At 35.4% G+C, this 25752-nt stretch overlaps 1 protein-coding gene across 1 annotated transcript in view; it reads right to left on the reverse strand.

Annotated features, from left to right (window-relative positions):
• Window positions 1-1763: 1763 nt before the first annotated feature.
• Window positions 1764-25752, reverse strand: part of RYR2 (ryanodine receptor 2) — a gene marked incomplete at its 5' end in the record, with an annotated part of 392755 nt that continues 368766 nt past the window's right edge. Inside the window, 14 exons of the mRNA XM_082048672.1 lie at window positions 1764-2988; window positions 4597-4648; window positions 6159-6259; window positions 7506-7570; window positions 9356-9512; window positions 11003-11137; window positions 12594-12740; window positions 14003-14063; window positions 16760-16893; window positions 18665-18707; window positions 19296-19426; window positions 21363-21581; window positions 22430-22516; window positions 23941-24088. Coding sequence (XP_081904798.1) covers window positions 2893-2988; window positions 4597-4648; window positions 6159-6259; window positions 7506-7570; window positions 9356-9512; window positions 11003-11137; window positions 12594-12740; window positions 14003-14063; window positions 16760-16893; window positions 18665-18707; window positions 19296-19426; window positions 21363-21581; window positions 22430-22516; window positions 23941-24088 — 1576 coding nt within the window. The 3' untranslated portion in view covers window positions 1764-2892. The remainder of the gene's footprint in view (window positions 2989-4596; window positions 4649-6158; window positions 6260-7505; window positions 7571-9355; window positions 9513-11002; window positions 11138-12593; window positions 12741-14002; window positions 14064-16759; window positions 16894-18664; window positions 18708-19295; window positions 19427-21362; window positions 21582-22429; window positions 22517-23940; window positions 24089-25752) is intronic.

Genomic DNA, 25752 nt, shown 5'->3' on the forward strand with positions numbered 1-25752 from the left:
AACTACAGTTTTAATGACACAAACAGTAAATTCATCTAACTGTTAAAAAAAGCACTAGCATACACAAATATGTGTGTAAGTATAATCTTATCTTAAATATCATGTGCATAAGCACTGTAATTGAATTTCTTTGATATAAAATTGCAGTTTTCAGGTGACATATTACTACCTGCTCCTGTACATTGCACTATTATATAGGACACATCTGTCCATGTTAATTTATTTTGATACAACTATTAAAGCAGTGTATTGTCTGTATTGGCTGGCTGTATTCATATGATCACATTGTTTATTTTACTGACTCTTTTACAACACAAAAATTCGAAGAAGTTGCGTTTTTCACAGTAAGTTCAGTAAGTCTTAATAAAATCTAAGACTTCACTTCAACTTTGTCTAATACTAAAACAAATTAAATGGTATTAGCTTGGACACCACAGTGTGTAACATGTAGTTTGTGGCCTGCCTGAATAATACAATCCCCTTAAAAGTGCACATTAGTGTCAGGAACAGTATGAATCACATGAAAGGCATACTTTGAAAATAAACCAGTTTCTTATGATATATAGTCTTATTTTTAATTTCAAAGTGGGCTTCTTTTCTTGAATTAGATGTTTTAAGTGTTAAGAAAAAGGCTGTCAGTGGCAAGTTTTGTGCACTGAAGGAAGCAGGAAGTGCCCAGTTCCAGGGACTCACAGCCACTGCCAAGGGGACAGTATCACCCAGGTGCTGGAGCTCTGGCCAAGCCAGTTCCCATCCTTTCTCAGCACTGAACACTAATCTTGCAAACTCTACTGAACCAGTTCTTAGTTGTAGGAAATTGCTTCTGTGAAAGGTATAAATGAATGAAGACTTTTCATACTTGAAAAGAAACTTTTTGCACACCTCATCGTTATCTCAAGTTTAAGTGTGGCTTCACCTGTATTTGTTATACAGCATACTGGATTCAACAAGCGAGGATGCTCCAGAGGCTTCGTGACATGGACACTGAGGTAAAGAAACATGTCACTTTTATTCTGGTATTTGCCCACAAACTTCATTTGAATTTGTTTTCAAGACAAAGGAACAGTGAAGTATTAGCTAGAATCATTAGCTACGTATTTTTCAACAAAGTGCGCAGAATCAAAATAGAGTGTTTGCCTAGTGTCACATGAAAACTGTTCTCATGTTGTACAACCCCAAAGGACATCTTGCAATCTCCCATTTCTAGATCTTATCTGAAAATCCCAGAAAGGCTAATTAAAATCATTTATAGAGCTGTGCTAAATAAGGAAGACAAAGCTGGAGTGAATACTCCATACTGGGTGGGGTTGATTTAAGACCTGAGTAGAAATCGTAGCTGCTGTATCTGCCCCTCCCACCATCACCAGCCTGCCCAGCCTCTGGCCTCAAAGACTGTAGAATTTTAAGGATTATTTCTTTAGTTACAACTTCTCTTAGTTATAACTGAACATTGATACAGTCAATTTATTTTATGACAAAACTGCAGTCTGTTCAGAAATAAGGTGGAGGAACAGAACAGCAAGAAGTCCAGGAGAAAACAAACAAACAAAAATCAAAACCAACCCAACAAACAAAAACAAACCAAGAACTTTGATTAAGAAAACAGCAGCTTAATCCTGTTCTAAAGTGGGTAGAATTAATTCAGAGATTAAGGCAAAGACTCCATAACAGAAACCTCAAATGCTACCAAAACCAGCTTGTTTCCATTCTGAATCTCTGTTTTTATTTGTAAAGACTGGCATTACAATTGAAAAGGACTCAAAATGGAGTGATGTACACATCATTGGTGTTTCATGATGCAACTGATGGAGTCCCTGAATGGATATTGCTTCAGCTTTGCTTTTAAAAAATAATTTAACAAGAAAATCTTCAACTCCACTATCAATCACAGGTGGCAGAAATGAAAGAAAAAGAAATGAAACCAAACCTACTGTCAAATTCATAACATATACATTGTTGGCTGATGACATTTGTTCCGGATGTACAATAAAGCCCACAACACTTTATTACTATGGATATAATTATCGTGAATGTTTTTTCATGTTGATCAACTTGCTTCTGAAGGTTGTTTTTTTGATTGTTTTAAACTTGCATAATAAACATGCAATGAAACATTTCTTGTTAAAGTGTTTTTTGCAGTTGTCTTGTTTTCATACAAAGACTTCATAAAGTTGCAGTGTTGTATCAGAGCATTACCAAAACAAGAGCAAAAGCTAAAGAGGAAGGTAAACGTGAAATGAATTTGATGAGAATAACCTAACCTTGTCCTGAGACACTCCAGTCACTTGAAAAGATGTGCACAATCAAATCCCTTCCTCCCAAACCCACCAAAACCACAAAATAAATAGTAACTTGAAAGAAAGAGAAGACAAAGGAAAAAAAAAAGATGTCATCATGCGCTCATCTTCTGCATAGCTCAACCCACATATAGTAAGGCACTATTTCCCCACAACGTAGTGTCCACAACAATCTTTTACAGTGCTCTGCGAACTACATATAGTTCCTTCCAGGATGATGAAATAAACAGATTGAATGAGTGTTGCTACCATGCCACCCCATGTGAGATCTTATAGACAAGGGCATCATATGGCAGTTTCAGAAATAAGCTGTCTCAACTCTCTTCTTATGTGTGCATGTTATCTATAGGGATATCTTTTGTGTGTGCAAATGGTTGGTTTGTTTTCCAAAGTCGCTGTTATTTTTCACTGTTCTTTACTCCAGTGTTCTCAAAGCAAATACACAAGAAAATAAAAGTGCAGTTGGGTCATTAAAAACATAGCTTTGGTGCTCCAAAAAGCACACAGCTTTGGGGATTTAAGAAATCTGATAGACATTCCCAGAAGAGTTGGGAAATACATGGACATATTTTCATCTAGAAATCCTCATCTCTGTTTAGTTGAGCTGGTCTTCATATTGTTTTCGGAAGCAATCACCAGCAGGGAAAAACTCCCAGCACCGTTCTTGATACATTTTCCACACATAGGATTCCTGAAAAAAAACACAATTTAAACAGTTTAACGTGATTCAATGAGAAAGCACCAACCATGATTTTTTTTCCTCCTCTATTTATATACTGCTGCTGATTTTTTTTCATTCTGTGTATCAGGTTGTTACATATCAATCTACAAAATAATGTTAACGATTTTTATCAGTTTAGAGTAACTTCTAGATTTTTGTCGCCTAGTCAAAAAGCAGCAGAGAAACATACAGAGAGAACCAGGTAGTTTAGTTCTTATTGCACATCCAGAAGCACTGTAAAGCTCAATTAAAGCTGGTCACAAGACAAATGACAGAGTAAACAGAATATTTTTTGTCATAGAAATTTGACTGAATTTCTGCATCAGTCATTTCAAAGCATGTCTACACACAAATAAATAAAATAAAATGGCCTTTAATGGTATTTCTTAGTAGAGCAATATTTTCTGAATCAGTGGTGGTGGTTTTTGTTTTCTTTCTGATTATTTGTTCAGGTAAGGATCTGCCTCTAGGTAGTCTGAAGAATAGTAAAGGATATGTCAGTTTATTTTTATTTTGATCACAGCACTTAAATGTGCTTTTTATTATATAAATGCCATGGTAGAAAGGATATGTGTTACACAAGTTATTTAGTATGAAGTACTCTCAATTTTCAATTTATCAGCTAATGGTATCAAAACTGAACAGTTAGCAGAAATCCAGCTTCAGTGAATATAGTAGGACATACTCTACGCCAAGAAAAAAAGACTTTTAAAAAAAAATCTCATTTAATATTAAATTCTCAAATGACAAATGGTTGATCAAAAACAACAAAACAAATACATAAAATCTGATACTGGAAAAGGCTCTGAAGATTTATGCAAATAAGATCATTATAATTGCCCAGTAAATACATCAGAGTTCAGAAAGAGTAAGCTACATAGATTTATGGCAAATCATCCCTCTGACACAAATCTATATGGCTACATATATGATGAACTTCAGGGGTTTTGTTTTCTCATCTGCAACATGGGAACATTTGTCTAGCCATCTGCAAGACTATCACTAGAAAAAAACAGTAGTCTGTAATTTTGACACTTTCTTTTACTGACTTTAACTATATTTAAAGGAAGTTGAAGGAAGAACCAGAAGTTTGAAAGGACAACAGCAAAAAAGAAACCTCCAGGGAAAACTGCTCTCACAGGTTTCATTTTAAATCTATGCACAAGGTCTTTCCAAGATTGTAACCATAGAAGATTATATATAGAAAACAATCAAGGACAAAGACTATTAAAAAAGAATCCACAGGAAGAAACTAAGAGTGCTGCTTTCACAGGATGCTTAAATGTTCTGTTTCTCATTATTTTTGTTTGTACTCTGTATTTGTATTTTGTAGAAGTAATAATTTAAGAATAACAAGTCAGATAACAAAATAGGACATGAAAGTACTACAGAATTGATAATCTAATATTAAGCTAGCAAAGGCCTAAGAATTGTTTAGAAGAATGAGAATTAAGTTACATACCATATATAGGGAGCTGTTAATTAGAATACTCTAAGTTTTGCCAAGCCTGAATGATTTTTATTTTAGAATCAGTCTTATTTAATACCTGTTTACATTCATACAGTTGCTCAACCTACCTGTCCTGTATGCTCTGTTTCATCTTTGTTAATAAGATACATCAGAAAAAACCTACAAGCAAAGAAACAGCTATTATTAATACAATACGTGGAAACATTGGGCAACCCGCAGAGGGATGGATATTCTTCAGCATGTTGTTTACAGTGATAATGCTGTTCATGGATTTACAACTTCTAGAGCTCTATTTATGGTAATATTCCCAGACACACTAAATTTACTTTCCTGAAACTGCTGACATTCACTCATTGTTCAATTAATATTATGCTAAACTGCAAGAGATTGTTTGATTTACAGTAAATAACAACTCAGTTTAACTGAAGATATTCCAAGCTTTCTAATCTGAAAATTATAATAAACATTTTCTTGCCCATAAACACCAACTTGGAATTAGACAGAGAATAACCATTGGAACTGCTTTTTCCCCTCTACCCAGAAAGAATAAGAAATGCTGAAGATTATTAAGAGATTTCTCTTATTGAAATTATAGGTTAGGGATATTTTACTAGTGCATGTAACTGAAGATCAACATACATAAAACACAACTTGTAATTTTAAAAACATATTAGTTTTTGGGTTTGAGATCTCTGCTCATCACTAGGCGATGATTTCAAAATTTCACTCATAATAGTATTCTCTCCAATAATATGTAAAAATATAAAATATGAACACACATAAAAATATAAAAAAATATTTTCTTAGCATGATGTGCTTAGGATAAGTATGCTACAGTATGTTATTTCTGTAGTACTTTGTGAGCAGGAAAATGCCATATGATGGTGTTTTAAAACGTATTTTGTTTGCACAACCAGTTTTTTCAGGTGAAAGTTCTTCACAGAGATGTTTGGTTTACAGTCTCGTTATTTTGTGCATATACACTGCTAGCTTATAGACACAAAGTTTATTTCTTTGTACTGACAGCACTGGCAAAAAATGTGTTTGGCACTAGATTTTTGTATGTATTTGACAGGAGAGGAATAGTATGATACAGCAATTGTGGACCTGATATATGGTTTTATTTCCAGATTTAAAAAGAGAGCGCTTAGTGGTCACTGATGCTCTGCATGGATTTTCCAAAGGTGGACCTGATGCCCTTGATCTGATCCCTCCCCTCTCTAGCTCCTTGTTCCAGTTTTCCTACTTCCCTTTGTCCCAGGATCTCTAGATCAGCCTCAGCACCCCACTCAAAATATTTTGTCCAGTGTAAGCTTTTCCTCTTTTGCCATACTTTGCTTGTGCACGGTCTCCAGCAGTCTCCAGGACAGGTCATACTGTTCCTCTGTAACTTACACAACACATTCAATTTTACACCACCTCCACAGCCACATACTAAGTTCCTGGTTTGTATCTTCCAGCTCACACAAACTTGTTGTGTCACAACCAAGCTGGAATCAGGGTAATAAAGTGTGTTCATTCCCTGGTCCCATCACTACTGAATTATATATTCAGACAACACGAGTGCACATCAAAGCAAAACAGTACTGACTGCTGCAAGAGAGCCAAACAGGTACTTGCAGAGGCTACAAGGGTCACAAGTTAGTGAGTTCATTTTTCCTGTACTCACAAATAATTGGCCAAGTTGTGCTCCTGAAGTGTGTGTGTTTCAAAGCCATGGGGCACTGTATCAAAGTAGTCATTTCCTATTCCACAGATAAAGCACTTTGTCTGAAAGAAAGAATACAGAGCACTTCAACACTATATATAACCCTGTCTCCCTTTCAGAAAGGCCAATAAAAAAGGAACAATTTTCTTGAAAATGGCAATGCATCATGTATAATATGTGCTGAACAAAAAGGTTTTTCTTTTAATGACTGGGCCTGGATACCACAGCCAAAATACTTCAATAGAATTTAATGGCCATCAGAATAAAATTAAAAAATCTTTGCCAGTTGTAAATGAACAGGCATCAGGATAAAGAACGGCATACAATGGTCAAAGTTGATTTTTCCTTTAACATTGTAAGTAGCACTTACTGTAATATATGGCAATATTTATCTCAATGCCTGTTGTGCTTGTAGAGCTGAAACTGAATGTGCTCAAAGTTTAGATTAACAAACACAGTAAGTACACAACACTTTGAGCTCTTATAGTCATATTTAAATGACAGAACAGAAAATCATGAAGTACAGGTTACCTTCACACATAGATTAACCAAAAAGTCTAAATCTGAGATTAAGTGTAACATGACAGTTTTAACACTTCATGTTAGAAACCTCTAGTCTGTAGCTATGGACATGTAATTCATTATGATATACAGAGATGTACAAGGATTTTTCTTACAAAAATGAAGATACGGGGACTAGTTTAAACTTTAAAAAGCCATGAAAAAATAAGATGTTGGGCTTTTTGTCTGAATTTTTGTTAACTTATCACTGCCAGCAAAAAACTGGCCGCACTTGATCTGCAGGTATCAAAAAAATCCATACTAGGCACTGGCAAACAAATGCAAAATATGCTTAGAGCAGAATATCAGTTTAGACAACCTGGCTTCATGTCCCATGTAAAGAGACATGCAAGATAGCAGGGAGCATCTGTCAAAGCTTAGCACACCTCTTTCACAGGAAGCAGCAAAGAGTGATAAACACTATTCAGAACCTGAATGCTAGCAGAGTTTTCATAAAATTGTCTAAAAATAACTTTACTGGGTACTAACAGAACTACTTATGTAAGTTGTTATATTTTAATAGATATAGAAAAAGTCAATTAAAAACATCTCAGTTATTATTTCCATCTAATGAAGTGAGATGTGAGAGCAGAATCTCATCTGGGACAATGTATAATATTGAACCATGTACAAAACTGTATTTTCATCTTAGCTTAAAAAAAACCTCTCTACTAGCCAGATCATATTGAAAACAGATATTCATGCAACATGAAAAGTGGGTATGGTTCGGCAATTACATATTCTTACCTCCATGTCTTCCTTAACTTGCTCTTGTTGATCTCTTAACTCACCAAAAGCATCAATAATTAAACCTAAGATTTAAGTTAAAATAATAGATAATATTAAAGAACAGAACTGTAACAAAGAATACTAAAAGTGAAGTCAATATACAGTCCAAAGACCACAAAACCACCTCAACATGTGAAGAAAAATGAGCAAGTCAAAGAAAAATGGCTACACATAACACGGCTGGCAGCACCATTTGGAATTGTAAAATGGGACAAGCAGACTTCTGTTTTACTCTCAATTTAGTACATGAAGACACATACGGTTTTACAGTGATGGAAGTTTTACTATGGAAAGAATACTACTGCACTTTTAACAGAGCTCAGGCATTATCACATGGCCCGGAGCTCTGTGTGTCCTCTATCATTATGATTGTCATGTAGTACAAGGCACCACTGTCAGAGCTCTGAATAAGTAAAGGGTAATTTCAGGAAGATATAGAAAGAAAAGAAGAAAGACCACCAGAGGTTCCAAGTCTCAGATTATAAATTCTTTATGATTCTCCCTTCACTTACCCCAATACAAATAAGGACTAACTTACTGACACTACTGTACTGTAAAACTGATGAATACCAGATGAGAATTATACTGAAAGCTTGACAGCTAAGGCCTCTAACTCTTCAGCCACACACAAAATGAAGAAACAAACAGTAGGAGATACGCCATGTCAGGCTATAAAAGTTTTAGTATCCTCCCCAAGCCCTTTAAACAACTTGTTGCTTCAGTAAGAGTTATAAACAATTTACCAAAAGCTTAGAGTCATGTTCTAAACTTCCTTGCAGGAAGTGAGAAAGCATCCTTGGTGCTGGTAAAATCATCACAAGTTAGCTGTTAGCTGACAGAAAGCAATAGCTATCGCTATTTATAAAAGCAACTGAACCTAGCAAAAATCATTACACATTTTTCCAAAATCAAGAATATACTTCTGTTAAGTTGTGCAAAATTTAATCAAATATGATCTTCTGGTCATTCTTGACAATCTTTTGAAGGTATAATACATAAACAGATAGGGCTTTTAAGTACTATAGGTAACAACATTAAACAGCATTAATTCAAACGTAATAGAAAAAACATTGACTTCCTAAAATTCAGTATCCGCTATCCAAATTACAACAGCAAGGCACACAATCAGTCTAATAGTTTCACTCAGACTCAGAAGCTAACCTGATAGTAGCTGACTTTCCATTGTCATGAACCAGGATACATTAATACTAAAGCTGTTTCATACCAAGAACTTTTCTTTACTCTGACATTGTTCAGGTAAGCAAGCATCACACCAAACAGAGGTTTTAAGTAAGAAAAGATTAAGCCTCTTAAAGCTACATTCTAATTTTCACATCACTACCACCAAATCTGAAGATCTGCCAGACAGTCAAGAACATTAGATGCTGGCAAGTGAAATACCGACCAGCACCTGCTCCTGATTCTGTCCACAGAAGCTCATAAAGTGTGGGTTATGCTGAAAGACAATTTTAAGGTATGCCACAAGATTTCTAATCACTTCTCTTGCTGATCGTTTACAGGCTTTTAGAAAGGGCAGTGAGAAGACACAAACTGTAGCAACACCAGTAACCTCACAGCAAAGAAGTTTTCTTGTTTTCACTGATGCAGTTGGACCCTGTTGATTTTACAGAGACTAGAAAGAACAGCATATGGATAAAATCCATCTGGGTGTGATTTACAGTATAAATGTGTTCTTCATGATGTGCCTTGGTGTCCTTGTTGAATCTTAGGTGCATGATTACCACAGCACTAAGATACAGTACTGCTAAATTACGCTTTCAGTCTCACCATGAGTTACTAATATATACCTTGAATAATTGCAAGCAGGATGACAATCACAAAGAAGAAGAAGGTGATATCAAAGATAATCCGATAGATCTCATATTCATCTCCTGCTGGATCCTCTATTTCGTCCCCAATGCCTCCACCTGCACGTACTCCAACGTACATGTGAAACATGTAGCACTAGAAAACACAGAACAAAGGAGTACAAAGTTCATCTGCAGCTAAAAGTAAAAATATCTATTGTTTCAAATTCAGTAATTGGCAGAACTGCTCTATGGTCTAGCAATTACACTATATCAAGTTATCTTTTTCTCCTCTTTGAGGTTATGTGTAGTTCTGAGGGGGCTGAAGCTACTTTATTTCACATTCTGTAATTATGTAGCAGTTCAAGAAAAAAGTGAATGGCTTTCCCTATCTTTGGTGTTTCAAATAAAAGTTAAAAAAAAAGCCTTTGAGAATGTTTGTGCGGAGAACAGGCTAATGATGGAAAAAGTCTGAGACTAATACTGTGAAATTATGATCTGAAAAGTGGTATAATAGGTCTCTCAGTATAGATACGTGGGGTGCTGATAATGCAAACTTTCCAGTTTATCAAGATATAATTTAACAGAAAATGAATGATTATGTCAGTCTCAGAGTTCTGGAGTTTAAGTGGCTTTGCAAGGTTCTCACTCCCTATGAAAAAGTTGTGATGACAATAAGAATAACTAACTCCTAAAACCTAACCATACAAAACCCCCACTATTTTATTTCTACACCACACTTAGCCCTAAAATCCCTTATGCAAGAAATTGCTATAGTAACATACAATGGCTGAAAAATGAAACCATTTTTAGATACAGTTTTTATTTCACTAGCTCACTATTGAAAGTCAATCATTACTTAATGAGTGAATGTAATATTATCTATAAAGTTTTAAAAGTTATTTTTATCTTTCTAAAAATAAAGATATATTCCCTTTAAAAAAAAATAAAATAAAATCACATTGCAAGTCTTACTGTTTTGTAAGACAACCCTGATTTTATATCTTATCACATTATTCTAACTCATTCCTGTACAATATTATAGCCTCTTTTGTAAGTGTTTTAATGGCAACTCATCTTAGAAATTCTTTGTGATTTAAGCTCTACCTACCATCCGCAGCTGCAAAGCCTGTCACTGTCTTAGTAAGTACAAAATAATTTTCAGTTGTTCTGAGCACAGAAGAGATTTCAGTAACAGAATCACCAATTGGAGTTAACCATGGCAATTCATGCTATGGGAAACTGAGGGATTTCCAAGCTTAAACAAGCATTTCAGTACCTAAATTACTTATGAAAGCCCTTGCCTATAACTGACCCTCCTGAATGGCCTGTAGAACTTCAGGATTCAGAAGTGCTGCCCTTTACAGGCTCAGCTCAGCTTCGCAGCTTGTAGTTGTTTCTCATTTTTTTGAGAAACTATAACAAAGAATACCATCCCATTTCTTCTATTAATTTACAGATGTGTTTGCTTAACATACACAGGGTATATCTAGTTGTTAGGGATGTTAATTATATTTGTTCTTTTGCCTTCAAGTATAGTCTTTCCTGTTAGTGGCTAATGATACGACTGTATGAATAGGAATTACAAGAAGGTCAGGAAAAATGTAACAGTTTAAGAAAAAATCCAGAAAGCAAAATAGCACTTACTGTTAGCATATCATCACATTTCATGTCTGGCATATCACCATCTTCACTCTTGTTGTAGAACTTGCGGAAAAAATTGAATGCCACAACTGTATACAAGTATACAACTACTGCCAGTAATCCCACTGTTAGGACAAGCTGGAAGAAAAGATTACAGAGTGGATATAACACCATCACAGAATTACACTATATAGTTTTCTTTGCAAAAACAAAAGGTAACAAATAATCTAATAGGTACTAACAGAAGGAAAACTTTTTTTTCTATCTCTGCATGACTTTGTAATATTTGATAATATATCTGCATATTTTCATGCAAAGAATTTTCATTTCACCTGCAACAAATATCACACTGCTCAGCTGAAGTAAAATATTGCCTTGAGCTTTCTGAAAAGCAGCTGGAAATGAGTGGAAATATCCTGCAAATTGATATTTCACTGGCATAGCTGCGAGACCTAAAAAGTTCCTTATCATAAATAATGCTATTTTGCTAAAACTTCAGGGCTCCTTTTAAAACATAGAATGCTTCACTTCTTTTCATGTGCAGACTGTTTTTTTCACTTTTTTGTTCTTTTAAGAAATCAGAATTAAGAATTTGAGAAATTCTGTTCCTTAAGGGGCAAAGAATGCAGTTATGTCAATTTTCATAACTTCACAAGATACAATTTTTGTTCCACAAGTGAAACCTAAGTTTGCCACATGCATTAAAAAAATAACAGTTTTTCTAGGTGAGTTCATAGTTAATAGCCTTCTACATGTCATATGCTTCACTAGCTATTTTTAAATATAATATGTGTCCATTTAAATGCTTATTACTTCGTTAAAAATGTTGACAAGGACAGTGCATTTGAAGGCACAGTTAAATCAATCACCCTTTGCATTTATTATAAAATCATTGCTAATGATAAATTTCAAAATGGCACTTGCCACCAGACTTGTAAAGCACCTATGTTATATAAAGTTCCATCTTACTACAATGGCACCTAAGTATACACAACAGAGAAGACCTTTATGTTATTATTCCCAGCCCACTTGAATTAGAATCATATTAGCTGCCTTGCTGGAGTATCTCCTAAGCAGAACAAGGATGGCTTTTTTATAACGAAAAATTGTTTATAAAGGTCCTTTGAACTAGAAAGGCCATCAGAATTGAGGAACACTAAGTCTCATGTTACATTAAATGCCATTCCTACAACAGATCACAGTGGATAAAAATCCTTAGTTACTTTCTTTACTTAAATTAGACATGCCTTTTTTTTTGTTTTTTATTTTGTTTAAGAAAAGTTCACTTATTATCAAAGAGCTAAGCTTCCCTAACAGAAAGAGTAACTGGGACTCAACTGGACCTTTTTTCAGATAAATCTTGAAGAAATTTTAAACAACAATTTTATGACATGGTTTCTCCTAAGAGCTAGAAACAGTCACACATCCTAGTCCTGTTTTCTTATGCTTATAAATCCCACTGACCCAAGTTCTGAACTTCAAGATGAAAGAACAATTCAGTTGGCAATCTGCAGAGCAGGTGAATTAAGACATGAAGTGATCTTTTCCATGTACTCCTTAAGTAAAAGCATGAAAAAGATCTGACAGTTAATACCTGTTTGCCATTGTGGGTCACTGATGACAGGATAGTTCGTAATGTCTTGAATCCCATCGCAATATCAAGGAGATGAGCAGCAAAGAAAAAATTGTTGTAATGGCCAAGGACTGACATGGTCATGTACCAAGCTAGGTAAAGGAAAGACTAACAGAAAGAAGAAGTATGTCACAAAAGATAACTCATGGCTATTACCTTCAACTTAATTCAAAACACTAAAGAAAAGTAGAAATTGCTTGAGTATGTCTTTCTTTAAATAGAAAACTTTTTTTTTTTTCCTCACAGAATTTGCTAGAGGTCTTTAAGAATTTTCTCTTTGTGCAAAAGTATTAAATCAGCAAATACAGAGTTCACAAGAAAATGCCAAAATTGACATGTCCTAAATTTTAATCTGTACAAACTGATTTTGAAATTGCTAAACTTTTATTTGTTAATAATGATATTAAAATATTAAAGCCCTAAGGTGGTTAATGACAAAAGGAAAGCAACAAAAGGAATTTTATAATTAATTCAAACTACTAAATCTACTACTTAAACATATAAGTATTATTTAGGTAGTTTACTGACTGATACTACAAATGTTAATTTCATCTTTTCCTCTATCATTTGATTTTCATTGGACTTAAAACAAATACATTGTAATAAAAGAAATTACAGTCCCTCCCTTAGGAATAACGTAATCCTGAACAAAAGCTAACTCTACAGATCACGTTGTCTGTGGACCTGAAGATTTACTGTTCCACTCTTCCTGACTACAGTCAGATTACACTTTCATTCTCCGGTAGTTTTAGTTCCAAAACTGTTTGTTTCCCAACCACGTTTTCCACTTGTAAAATAAGCTGATTAGGCAAGCAATAATCATAAGACTCTTAATAATCATATGATGACTTACTTCTTAAACTGCAAGGTATTTTAACAGTCACTCTTGCTTATCAATCCTTCTTTAAATTTTGTTTTTAAAGACTCATTTTTTCAAATTATTAAAATCATCAGCCTTATTCTGTGTCACATCCTATTATCAGTTTCCGTGATACAAAATTTTAGCAATGCCACATACATTAACTATACCAAGATGACTGTGCTCCAGCAAGATTCAAGTGTTCGTAAAGTTTATGAATAATATGAGAAATGACAATTAGAATTTCTATAGTCAGTTTTCTAATTCAGAAATATCAGAAGGGGGGCAGGAATTGACGGAAGTTCTGTAGACTAATACCTATGTAACTGGGAAAAGATTCTGAAAATGCCATTTTCAGCTTCCAAGATTTTCTTCATCTATGTAGTAATTTAAATATAATCCAAAATTTTTCATACCTTCCTTTGAAGCACTTTGAGTTAACAAATGTATTTTGCTTTTTAGAAAGTGAATATATACACACACACATATATACATACATTGATAAACTTACGTTATCAGTAAAAACAACTCCTAATTTCCACATCTGATACTTAACATCAATGGAATTTAGCCTGTAAAAATAAACAAATAAATTGAATTTTATATCAAAACACAACAGGAAAATATACAACACAATCTGTAGGAAGTGTATTGTTACATAAACATGGAAGGAAACAGCTCATCTATTTCTGTAAAAGCTGAAATACATCAGAACCTTGTTTAAGTTCACACTTTTACTCTGAAAAGGACCTGTCCAAAAAAAAACAGAAAAAAAAATTAATAAATACTGGTTTGGATTAATCAGACCTAATGCTGATTGTTTTCTACAATGTAATCATATACAAGTGAAATGAACTGTCTTTATAATCCACCGAGAAAAAGAGATTTTTTTTTTTTTTTTTTTATAAATGCAACCCATCTAAGCCTAATGTAGGTGTCAAAAAAGGTCAGAGAACTTGCACATCAAAATGCCAATTCTTTACCATCAGTTGTGACAGCATACCTTCGGTGATACAATTGGAGGACATTAAAGACAAAGTGAGGTGAAATAAATCTCAGAGCTTGTGTTCTTTGCTTCTCCCACTGACATCAGGAATAAATGTGAATGGAAGAGAAATGTATACTAAAAGCTTTTGCAGAAAAGAACCTGGGGCTCTTGGTGGACTGCAAGTTGAGCATAACCCAGCAGTGCACCCTCTCTGCAAAGAAGGCCAGGGGTACCCTGGGCTGCACAAGAAGGAGAGTTGCCAGCAGACAGAGGGTGGTGACTCTTTCCTTGTAACTCAACCCTGGTAAGGCCACACCTGAAATACTGGCTCCACGTCTGGGTTCCCAGTTTCTTCCAAAGTTTTTATTGCTTTGTTATACTAGTCAGCTGCTTCTGCTTCTCACTTCACAAACTTTTATGTTGTAGAGGCTACTGTTGTTAACTATTGTCTCCAAATTTTTCCCCTATATTTCTTTAATTAATAACTTTAGGTATTAATTCTCCTCTTACTCTATCAACACAAATAAATATCTCAGCTCCAGGCTACATTTTTTGCACTAGAATAAAACCCATTAATTTGCTTGAAGGATTTTTTTTTTTCTCTCTACAGAGAGGTGATACAACTAACTTAGCAAACAAGATGTATACCATCTTTATTTGTAACTGTAATCGTCCTCTCTATTTTTCTACTTTTTCTTTTTGGAAAGGTATGGATCATCTGTATTACACAGACACACAAAATTCTAAACTTGGATACCAATTCAGGAACAAATATAAATAAAAGCACGAAAAATGTCATCTGTCCTACTTTCATCCTTAGCATATGAGTGAATTCAGTATTCCTGAAAGAGAAAAGCTGCTGAAAATGACTAAGCGAGTAGAAATAATGCTGACAGATGTCATATACCTAACATATACGAAAGCAGGTAGTAATTTTCTGCCAAATGTTCATACAGAATTACCTGAGGCCTCATATGGCATACCCTGGTCTATCAAGTTCTGATTTCCAAAATTCTCACTTGTATAGCCAGGGCCACTAACCATATAAAAGTAATAGTTCTATTTGAATATAAAACTCCCGAGGAATATTTTACCGTCAAAATACCAAATTCCTACTTGTATTATATACAACAGTATTTACTCTTTAATATAACCAAAACCTACCATTTTTACACATAAAACAAAAGCGCAAAATACTCAAATTGAGCCTCCTGTATGATAGCATAAACACTATATGTATATAAGTGGACCTACCATAATTGAAAAAAATGCATTAAATCAAATTTAGATCAAGACCTCTACTCCAAATAGTCACAGCCCATTATAATTACAACCTCACTTTTCCTTCTGAAGTGTATCAGTCTACTTGAACAAAAAGGGAAAAGCAGAAGAAATGTAGTAGAATTTTGTTGATTTATGAAAGATTTGACCCTTACTCTCAAATTTACACATGGAAGACCTTTATAAAAGATGGATACTAAGATCTATCTTTACAAAATCATCCCTTGCCTCAATGCAATTCTCATCTACTAGCAGTCCCACTGTCCACCTCATATGAATATAAACCTTGCAAACTCATTGATAAAATGTTATTTTTAAAGAAGTGATCAATAAACACTTACATTAGAATCTCTGTAGCATTAAAAGTCCATCTGATAAAATATGGTCTAACTATTTGGATATATTTTTTTACAACATACAACTCTAAAAAACATTTTTGCAGTGCTTCACAAAATCTGAGGATGTCCTATGCCTAAGAAGGGAAATTAATGTAATTACTCTGAATGTCTTGGGGCTTTTCTTCAGGTCTGTCTCTCAGATGATAGGCAAATACAGTTTAGGGAAAACAAATTATAAAAATATGTGAAAACCAATCATCCAACTTCCTAGATATTGCTGGTAACTGTCAGTTACACTTATTCCATAATCTCTGTATAATCAGAATACATAGTACCAGTTTTACTCATGCCTTCCAGCTGAGCTGAACTGAGAGAAATAAGAAAAGGGATTTCCAGCCCAGTTATCATGACACTATCAAAACACTGCACTAGCAGCTGTGCACAAAATATTCATACATAAGAAACAATGGAGTCTTGCATATATGTTGGCTATAATAAAACAAATTCACTATATAATTCTATTTAAGAATCAGTTTATCTATATAGCTATACATAAGAGTTACAAAAAAATTCTAAGCTGAATGACAAACTGGGAAAGCTTGATTTTAACTTACAAAATATCCCCAAAGAAGCCACAAACAAACCAGAAGCAAATGCTTACACAGCAGATAAGGAGCTATCCTTCTTTGGTTTCTTCTTTTCTCGAGCATCACTAAAATCAAGAGCAGCTTTGTCCATTCCTAGTAACTCACTGATCCTGTCACGGCCATAGAACTCACCATATTTATCCATGACCTAAAGTAAGGAGGAATATTCAAGAGAATCAGTTGGGTAGACTGTCGTGGTTGAGACGGACAAACGACATGGACCAAATTCTTTCAAGATGAAAGTAATAGGTGCCATTTATTGCTACAAGTGCATTTTTATACAGTTCTACCAGTACATGTGTCTTTTCACTATTGGTTACAAGTTACAGCACTAACATCTCATTGGTTAATTTTGCTATCATCCATGTTATTCTTCTATCCCCTTCTCTCTCACGGGTACATCTCTCCTCTCTCCGGATACTCCTTTACTCCCATTCTTCTCAAGGGTAAATCTTAATATCTCAAGGCTGATCTCTACTCCCATATTTTCTGTCAAGGATTCCACAAGCCCGCTGCAGTTTCCCACAGTAGACCAGCTGGTTTTTAGCCTGATTTCTGAGGGCAAGAGGTATAATGTCCATGATCTTTTTTATCTGTTTGTTTCCATCTGTCTATCATATCAGTCAAAGTATTCTTTAGACAGGTTGACATAAAACTGTTATGAAGCAAAAGAGCTGCTAGTATTTTAAAAGATGTTTCCAAAAGTGTGATTCACAACTGGTATTAAATGGTATGAAGGAGGAGTAAATCTGACCCAATAACATAAACACCCTCTTTTTCAATTGTGACCAAACGCATTAGGAAGATTATTCTTGTTGTATGCTATGGCACATACATAACACTTTCTAAGAGCAAGCTGAGAAAACATTTAACATACGTCCCTAAGAAATGAATTTCAACAGTTTCTGCTTATGGGGGGCTGATTTTGAGAGAGAGAGATTTTTAGGTTATGTGATAAAAGCTCATCTGCACACTCACAAAGCAGCACAGAGATACAACATCTGGGAGAGAGTTCAAAGAACAACCTGCCCAGCTACCTCCAGATGGGTCACAGGAGCCACCAACCCATTAAAGACCCACCTTCTCAACCCCAGAGAAGCACAGGAACACAATGGCAGGCAGGAACCAAAATTACAGACTCCCAAGGAATGGACACCCTGCCTGGTCCCTCCCAGGGTTATCCCAGGAGAGCCTCAGCCCCAGTGTCCAGATGTGAAACCCATCAAGATAAGTCACTGGGAGTAAGTCTCTAGATCATGCTTCAGACTATGAGAGTTACTGCCAAAGTATGTGGGATACATTACAGGATGGCAAAGGAAAAGCATCTGGGAATTGCACAGAACCTACTACTGGATGTTATCAGGAAGAAGAAAAGGTGGGAAAAGGTGATTTAGGTGATTTGGGGAGGAACAAGTTGGGGGAAACACAGTGGGAAGGGACAAAAAGGGCCAGATAGATTACATATAGTTTGCTGGTCAGTACAGACTATGCCCTGTACCTAAACATTTCAATCTGTTCCATTTTATTATTAAATTCCTTTCTAACCTTCTTGTGGGTGAGGAAATTTATTCTGTGTGCTTGTATGTGAATATATAGATACACACAGACAAAACAATTTACCCATGTTGAGATACACATACAAGCGTACACAGAAATTGTTCACAAAACTTCATGAATGTATTTTAATTCCTATTTCATACCAGCTGTACATAGAATCAGTTTGAAAGAATAATTATTCAAACCACAAAAAAGTAGTCATAAGCATGAGAAGAGTAAGGGATTGTGTATTTTAAATGGTAAATAAGGAAACCTACACCAAATCAAAGTTATAAAGATGTGTAGTTTGCATTTCTTCCAATATGACAAAAAAAATGTATTAAAACTTTAACTTCATATATATTTTTAAAAATAAAACTTACCTTTCTTTTCACAAATTTGTCCCAATAGTTGTTTGGAAAAGACCTGAAAAACACAGATAAACAAGATTGCATTTTAGACAGTCATGAGGAGATGCAGTAGTCACTAAGACATCATTAAAATTACATACTGATTTTGTTTCTAAGAGGCTCTTTGTTGTTGCTATCACCAGCTAGTCATTTGTGAAGTCACTGGAATGAAAATTGCCAAATAGTGTTCAACCCCTACCATGTTAACATGGCTGAAAAAGAGCAGCAGAGCCTGCAGACAGGGTTCTAAACCAGTGGGATCACACAGTCCCACCAGGCAGAGACTCAGGACTTTACACGTGTTCCCAAAGGAGACACTAAAAGGTTCAAACCACAGTTCACTTGAACTGAAAGCAATATGCAGTCATCACTTTGTTTGCCAAAAGAAATTCACATTATTTCATTTATTCTATGAAACAGAATTAGTTGTAAAGTAAAAACCTAGCAATGAGGATTAAAAGTAAGAGTAAACAGTTGCCTGAAATGTTATGTATATGCTTGTTAGAAATATATCCCGCACAATTGTTTATTTCAGACAAGCTTGTGGAAACTGAAGAAGAATTCTTTGCAAAGCTATAAAGAGACAGAGTAGGTAAAAACTCACTGTGTGTTGATTACAAGTCTATCCCACTGTCCTTTAATATCATCTTCTGATGGCTGTTCAGTTATATACAGCCCATCAAATTCCAATTTCCTTGCCACTTCCTTTTCTCTCTTAAAAATAACCAGTGGAACCTGCAGTTGAAAAGAATATTAGGAATTATTTAAAAACAACTAGTTCTTCAGTGCTAGGGAACCATCAGAGCTAGTCAAGTGAGAGTTAAAATAAAAATATTTTTTAAATCTTTAGAAATTCCAGTTCAAAAATATTGATTTGGCATCACACTTCTGGATTGCATTTTGATACCCAGAGGTGTTAGAAGTTGCCTTGCATTTGTTAAAGAAACCTTGAGGTTTCACAGCAGAGGGCAAAGACAGACTGGGAGCAGTTGGAGGAAAATTCCTTAACCCACATTCACATTCAGTATACTTGATTTGTGCTCTGTTCATCTCTGCCAGCCTGGACACCTGAGAAGGATCAGGCTTTTCCTACAACTCATTCTCATTTTCTGGATGGCAATGAAAACTACATTCTGAGAAGGCAGATGTAACTAGTGGTCCCAGCACAGTAGATTTTTCTTTGGAATTATTTCACAGGTCTCCAAAATTCACTCAACCTGCAAGGCTTACTGTGTTACTACTGGTCAAGACTAGACATAAGTATACTGAAATAAAAATAACAAAAATTAGACTACTCAAGCAACATGGTGATTGTATTAGATACAATAGCAATTAGTTCTAATCTTATTTCCAGACAGTTAAGTGAGAAAAAATTTAGTGGATTTCATGTGGACCAATCTCCGGAAGCAAGCATATTACAAACAGACCTGCAGTTATCAAGATTTTTAATGTGAAAGCAGTATATCTCCAAAAGCAGAGACAGAAACCATATTTCATCTTTTCTTCAGGGTTTCAGAATGGGAAAGAAGGCAATTCATTATGGCAAATGATGATAATAATGTCTTTCCCTTTTAGTCAGAGAATTAATGCCATTTGAAAAAATGATGTGGGAAAATAGCATGAAAAGTCACAGTGTGAAAAAAGCTGAGGTGGGAGAAGAGGAGACCTCAGAAGCCAGAATTGTAAGCTTTCATGCTGTGTGCTAACCAGTGAAACAGGAAAACGTGGTTTAGTGTTTATTGACCTGCAGAGACACTTAAGAGAGAGATGAAAATCAATCACTTAATACAGTAGTATGGTGAACATTTGCCTTAACTACAAATGCAGATTTGGTCTTTTGGGCATGGAAAGAGTATTGTCCATTAAAAGAGGAAAAGTAAGGTATCAAGAACCACATAAAAGCTTAATAAAGACATTATAATTCTAAGGACAAATAAGCAGCCACACTGGGTCGTAGTACTAAATTAAATGGACCTTCACTACCTTGCACTTTGGCCTATAGTTTTTGCATGGGAAGAGTGCAAAAACAGGAAAAGTATATCCCAGGTATACTCCTCCCAGCTCCAGAGATTTATGGCATTTGGTCTTCCTAAACCAAATAAGCATTTTGCCAATAAAGGTGGCATCTTTATTTCTTACATTCCTAACAGAAATCTTCTGCAAGAAATTCCTTTAAAAGCTTAAGTTTCTGCCAAAACAGACCCAGCAGAGTATATATGAGAGGCAGGGATTGTCTATAGCCACAACACGTAGTAGTGGTAGCCTAAAGTGCTGCATGCTTTCCAAATGACCCAGCAAACAGATTGGTGATGCAGACTCTTTAATCTAGCTTTCCCTGGCCAAGTGTGTTCACAGCTTATCTTTGACAGTCCCAAGCAGCTTCTGACACTGGCTACTGCTGTAATTGTCTGTCTGATGTGGCAAGGGTGTGAATGCTGATCCTGTGACCCAGTGTCAGCTGAGCAAATTGGGCTCTAGCCTGTAATTTCATGAATTGACAGATCACCTAACACACAATTTCTGTATAGGTTGCACTAACAGAAGTGTTTCTTTACATAGACTCTTAACCTGCTTCAGCAAAGTTGTTATAACTGTGTTGCAATTTACACCACTCGATAGATAAAGAAGTTGGGAGGTAGAAGAAAAAAAAACACTGTTCAGTTTCTCTTACTTTCAAACAGTAATACCCTATGATGCAGAAGAATGAGATGACTGTGTGTAGGATGGCCAGAATCCGCAGTGTGGGCTCCATGTAGCCACTGCTTTCTTCTAGGACATAATGCACCGCAATGACCCTCTGGTTGTCGCTTTCCAGGCTGTCCAACGTGGTACTTTCATCAGCAGATACCACAGGAATGTCCTTTTCTTCTGTTACCGCAGAGGTGGAGACCTGTTTAAATCACTTAATCTTAATATTGGAGCTGTATTCTTTGACAGGAGTTTTAACACTGCTACAAGCTAGCGGTATAACTGAAAAGAATCATACCCAGGACAATATAATTGCAAGGAAATAATTTTTTGTATTAAAACGTTCACAGAGAATACCTCACAGAGACCCTTCCATCTTGTTACTCCAATCTGTTACAGTGTGCGTTTTCTTTTTTTTTTTTTTTTTTTCCACATTTTGTCCATGATAACAAAATCGGGCCATGCTGAATTTATCATCTCAAATTCAAGAAAGGGCATAGCTCTTTCGGAAGAAACCCAGTCAACTCCTGACATTCCCATGTAGCCTTCAGCAGCAGTGCTCTGCCAGAAACTACTTTGAGCCTGAAGACTTGAGTTGTATTAATGATACTAAAAGTCTTGACAAGGAAGATCAGGGATGCCCTAGGTATGATAAGTTGATGTGACTTCTTCCTGCTGTACACACCGTCTCAGGGGAGCATGATGGCACAAGAAAACATCTCAGCTGGCATCTCTTAGTTTAAGTTGCCAGAGGAGGTTGGGTTTGGCTGAGAGGCTGTATTGTGGAATGGAGCATCAGAGGCATGGGTACACCTTATAGTCTGCTGCTTCTGCTGCAGCACAGAACTTTATAAATAGCTATTTGTGTGCTGAAAGTCTATTATAACTTCACACAAATGCTTTAGCTCTCATGGTGTTACATCTCTGAAATGGCAGTATGAAGCAGGAATTTAATCTGTAAGGCTAGGCAGTTTTACTGTAGCAGACTATCTACAAAACCTGAATGTTTTTCAGCATACAACTTGAAAAGTAATCTCTTGACAAGTTTACCTTATAGAAAAGCAGGATGAAGTTGATGGCAAAAGCAACAAACAATGCCAACATCCTCATGTTATAAAAGTTTCGCGCAAAATAGTTCTGTAAATAGAAAGAGAGTATAAATACACTTTGCCTAGTAATGATACCGTAATCAATATTAGGTTGTTGCATGGTGGTTTTTTTTTTATTTGTTTTTGTTTTCCCTATAGAGCTTTTTAATAGCATTATAAATAGAAAAAAGAAAAAAACAAACATTTTGAGTGATGTACAAATTCTCTCCTACTCCATATATGCAATAATTGATAAAGGACCTTCTGTTTCTCTCCATGCAAAAAGGGATTAAGGACTTCTAATTGCCTCAAATATTCTCCATTATCTTCTCAATACACTTACAGGCAACACAGAGACATCACATTGTAATAATAATGCAAACAATAAGACAGAAATCTCCATCTTCCCTGTGCCTTAATACTAATGCATGTGCATTTTACAACCTGGCAAATTGTTACTTTTACCAAAAACCAAAAATATCTGCATATAAGTTTATTTTAAATCCTTTTCTCTTCCAAAATCAATTGCATTTTTACCAGATCAGTGAAAAGTTCATCTGTGACCTAAGTACCATGAGTAGAAAGCTTCTCTCACACTATGATGCTACCCAAAGGATGGTAGAAATGCACGTTTTCCGTTCTTGACAATTCATAAAACTTTGCAGCACACACTTTGCACACTTTAACTCTCTCATGGGAATTACTCCATTTTTCAGGCCAAACCATAGAAAACTATTAAATAAGACCATTAGAAGAAAAATCAAATGATAGTCACATGACTGCTACATGATTAGTCTAAAAATGAATCTGAGTTCAAAAGCAAAACTTAAACACCTAATTCCTTATTAAGATTATGACTGCAGTTTTGTAGTTTTGCAAAATTGTATTTCGTTTTGCTTTGGATTTCACGCTAGTCTCACAGAACATATGTTGAAACCCCTAGGTAATAAAAGTATGTATTTTAATTAGTTCTATGGCGAACTCAAGGATACCATATTTTACTGAGACACTCTCAGATATACTATTTTAATAATTTTAAATTTCCAAGAGTTTTGAGAAGTTTCTCAAATATTAACTTGCTGTTTCACAAACAATAAATAGCAACTTTTCTTAAGAGTTTTCAGATATGCATTTTATCTTAAATTCTTTTTATAGGAATGCTTGTAATTTTCCAAAGTTGTCTCTCAGGGAAAGAGAAATCCCACAGGCTCATGAGCTGCTGTGAAAATTTGGGACATCTATTCACATGAAAAGGTTTGTCTTCTAAGAGTTAATATCTTGTCTACTAAATTATTTGTGTGTTCCTTTTCTCTAACATTCTAATTAAATCTTTGCCTTTATGTCCTTTTTATGGATGATGGTGGATAGAAAATGAGTTTTATAAGATGCAAAATTCATCTTTACACTGATAGAAAAGCGTTGTGGTACACATCCCTGCCAACAGCTAAACACGTAGTCTAGAGAACAGCTTACAAGAAGCTTCTGTTGGTATGCAATGATTTTCTTCCAGAAAGCTGATTCTTGAACTTCTGGTTCTCCATATCTGTGAGTATGAAGTTGTCTTAATTTCTGCTTCCCTTTGTCTTCCTTGGCTTTCTCTTCTTTTTCTCCATCTTCTCCTCTTAGAACACCAATGAAGCCAAAACAATATGTCAAGTTAATAAAATCGCTAACAAAAATTAAACATACATCCTGAAAGAGCCTATTGCACTTCTCATGAGGCTCAAGTAGCCATGACTCATACAGCTCACACACATGAATAACAGGGAGACATATCTTTCTTCACCCTTTTCAGTTTACAGTCTGGTTAAGTCTACAGATAACTAAACCTACAGGTTTGTCACCTTGAGGTGAGGATGCTAACTAACAGAGGCAAGTGCTCAAGAGCCTGCCAACCTTGTTACCTGTTCCATAATTGTGCAGCCAATACATGTGCTGACAAATGTCTGTAAGCTGACAGCTGTATGTCCATATGAGTGCCTACATGTCTAAGCGCTCCCCTCCAACCTCATGCACTTGAACTCACTGGTTCCCACACAAGTTGCTGATAATTTTGCTGGTTCTTGCATTTGCAAGTCAAACCTCAAGTTTTAAATTCTGCATTTCTGTCCACCTGAGAAATTCATAAGTATCCTCTCCAGGAGGAGACAGGAATAAGAAAGCTTGACAGCATTCAATGTGTAATTATATTATCACGATGCTACCCAATTACAGAAAGTCAGTTAGTGGGCTGCCCTCTCCAAACACATGATATAAGGAACAGTGAATTATCTTGGCAGTTAATTTGATCTGACAGCATGATAGATGAAAGGATGACAGTTGTCCATTTGAAGCCAAACCAGAGTAAGAGGCAACTTATAACTTATATTATTAATTCCTCTGTACCCATCTACAAAGAGAATAACTGATGTCCTAAGCTACTTCTCATACTAGAATATACTCAACAAACTTTCATCTGAAAGTTCACTTGAAAGTTTGTCTTATGTTACGAGTGGCTTTAGAGCAGCTTACAGCACCAGGCACTGCACTGTTCTCAGAGAACACAGGTAGCTCTGCAACTCACATCAAGTGGAGCAATCAACAGTCAAGTGACCTTCTAAAGTCAGGAAGACTCTCCTTCACAAAGTTTTACTAGCTGAGTTGGAAATTTGCTGTACTGATTAGGAAGAAGAGTTTTTGTAACTGGCAAGTGTTTGTCATCCCAGGAGAGAAATAAGGATAGAGCTTGAGACTTAAGGATTCCACTTAGAATTCTGACAGTGACGTATCAGCTACAGGAACCCTATATATATCAGAACTGTGCATATATCAGTAACCACAAAATACAGGGATAGAGTGTCATACCTTTCACCATGTTTTGTTTTCCACTATTTTTATTCTGAGCTAACCTCATTAACATTATATTTAATGTATCCTAAAAAGTCTGAAATGATCATTTATCAAATGCTAACACTTGTTATTTATAAAGACATAAGAGTATTCAGTAATTCATTAAATTATATTGGAATATTAAGGTTTTTGCACAGTCCAAATAACTCAAAATAGGTCCTAGCAAATAGGAGGGGCAAAATAGATTCAGTCTGTACTACTGACGGGTAACGAGTCTCTGGAACCCAAGTCCTCTTACAGTTTTTCCAGCAGATTTTCTTCTAGCTTTAAGACTTGCCAAGAAAAACTTAAACACATTACAAGAAACTAAATCAACATTTAAAAGGATGCTGCTGGAAGAGGGAAATTTAAAAAAAAATAATTAAAAGTGAAGTTATTTACATGGCATTTCCTTGG

Source organism: Streptopelia decaocto (genome assembly GCF_964273445.1).
Source record: "Streptopelia decaocto genome assembly, chromosome: 3".
Classification (NCBI taxonomy): domain Eukaryota; kingdom Metazoa; phylum Chordata; class Aves; order Columbiformes; family Columbidae; genus Streptopelia; species Streptopelia decaocto.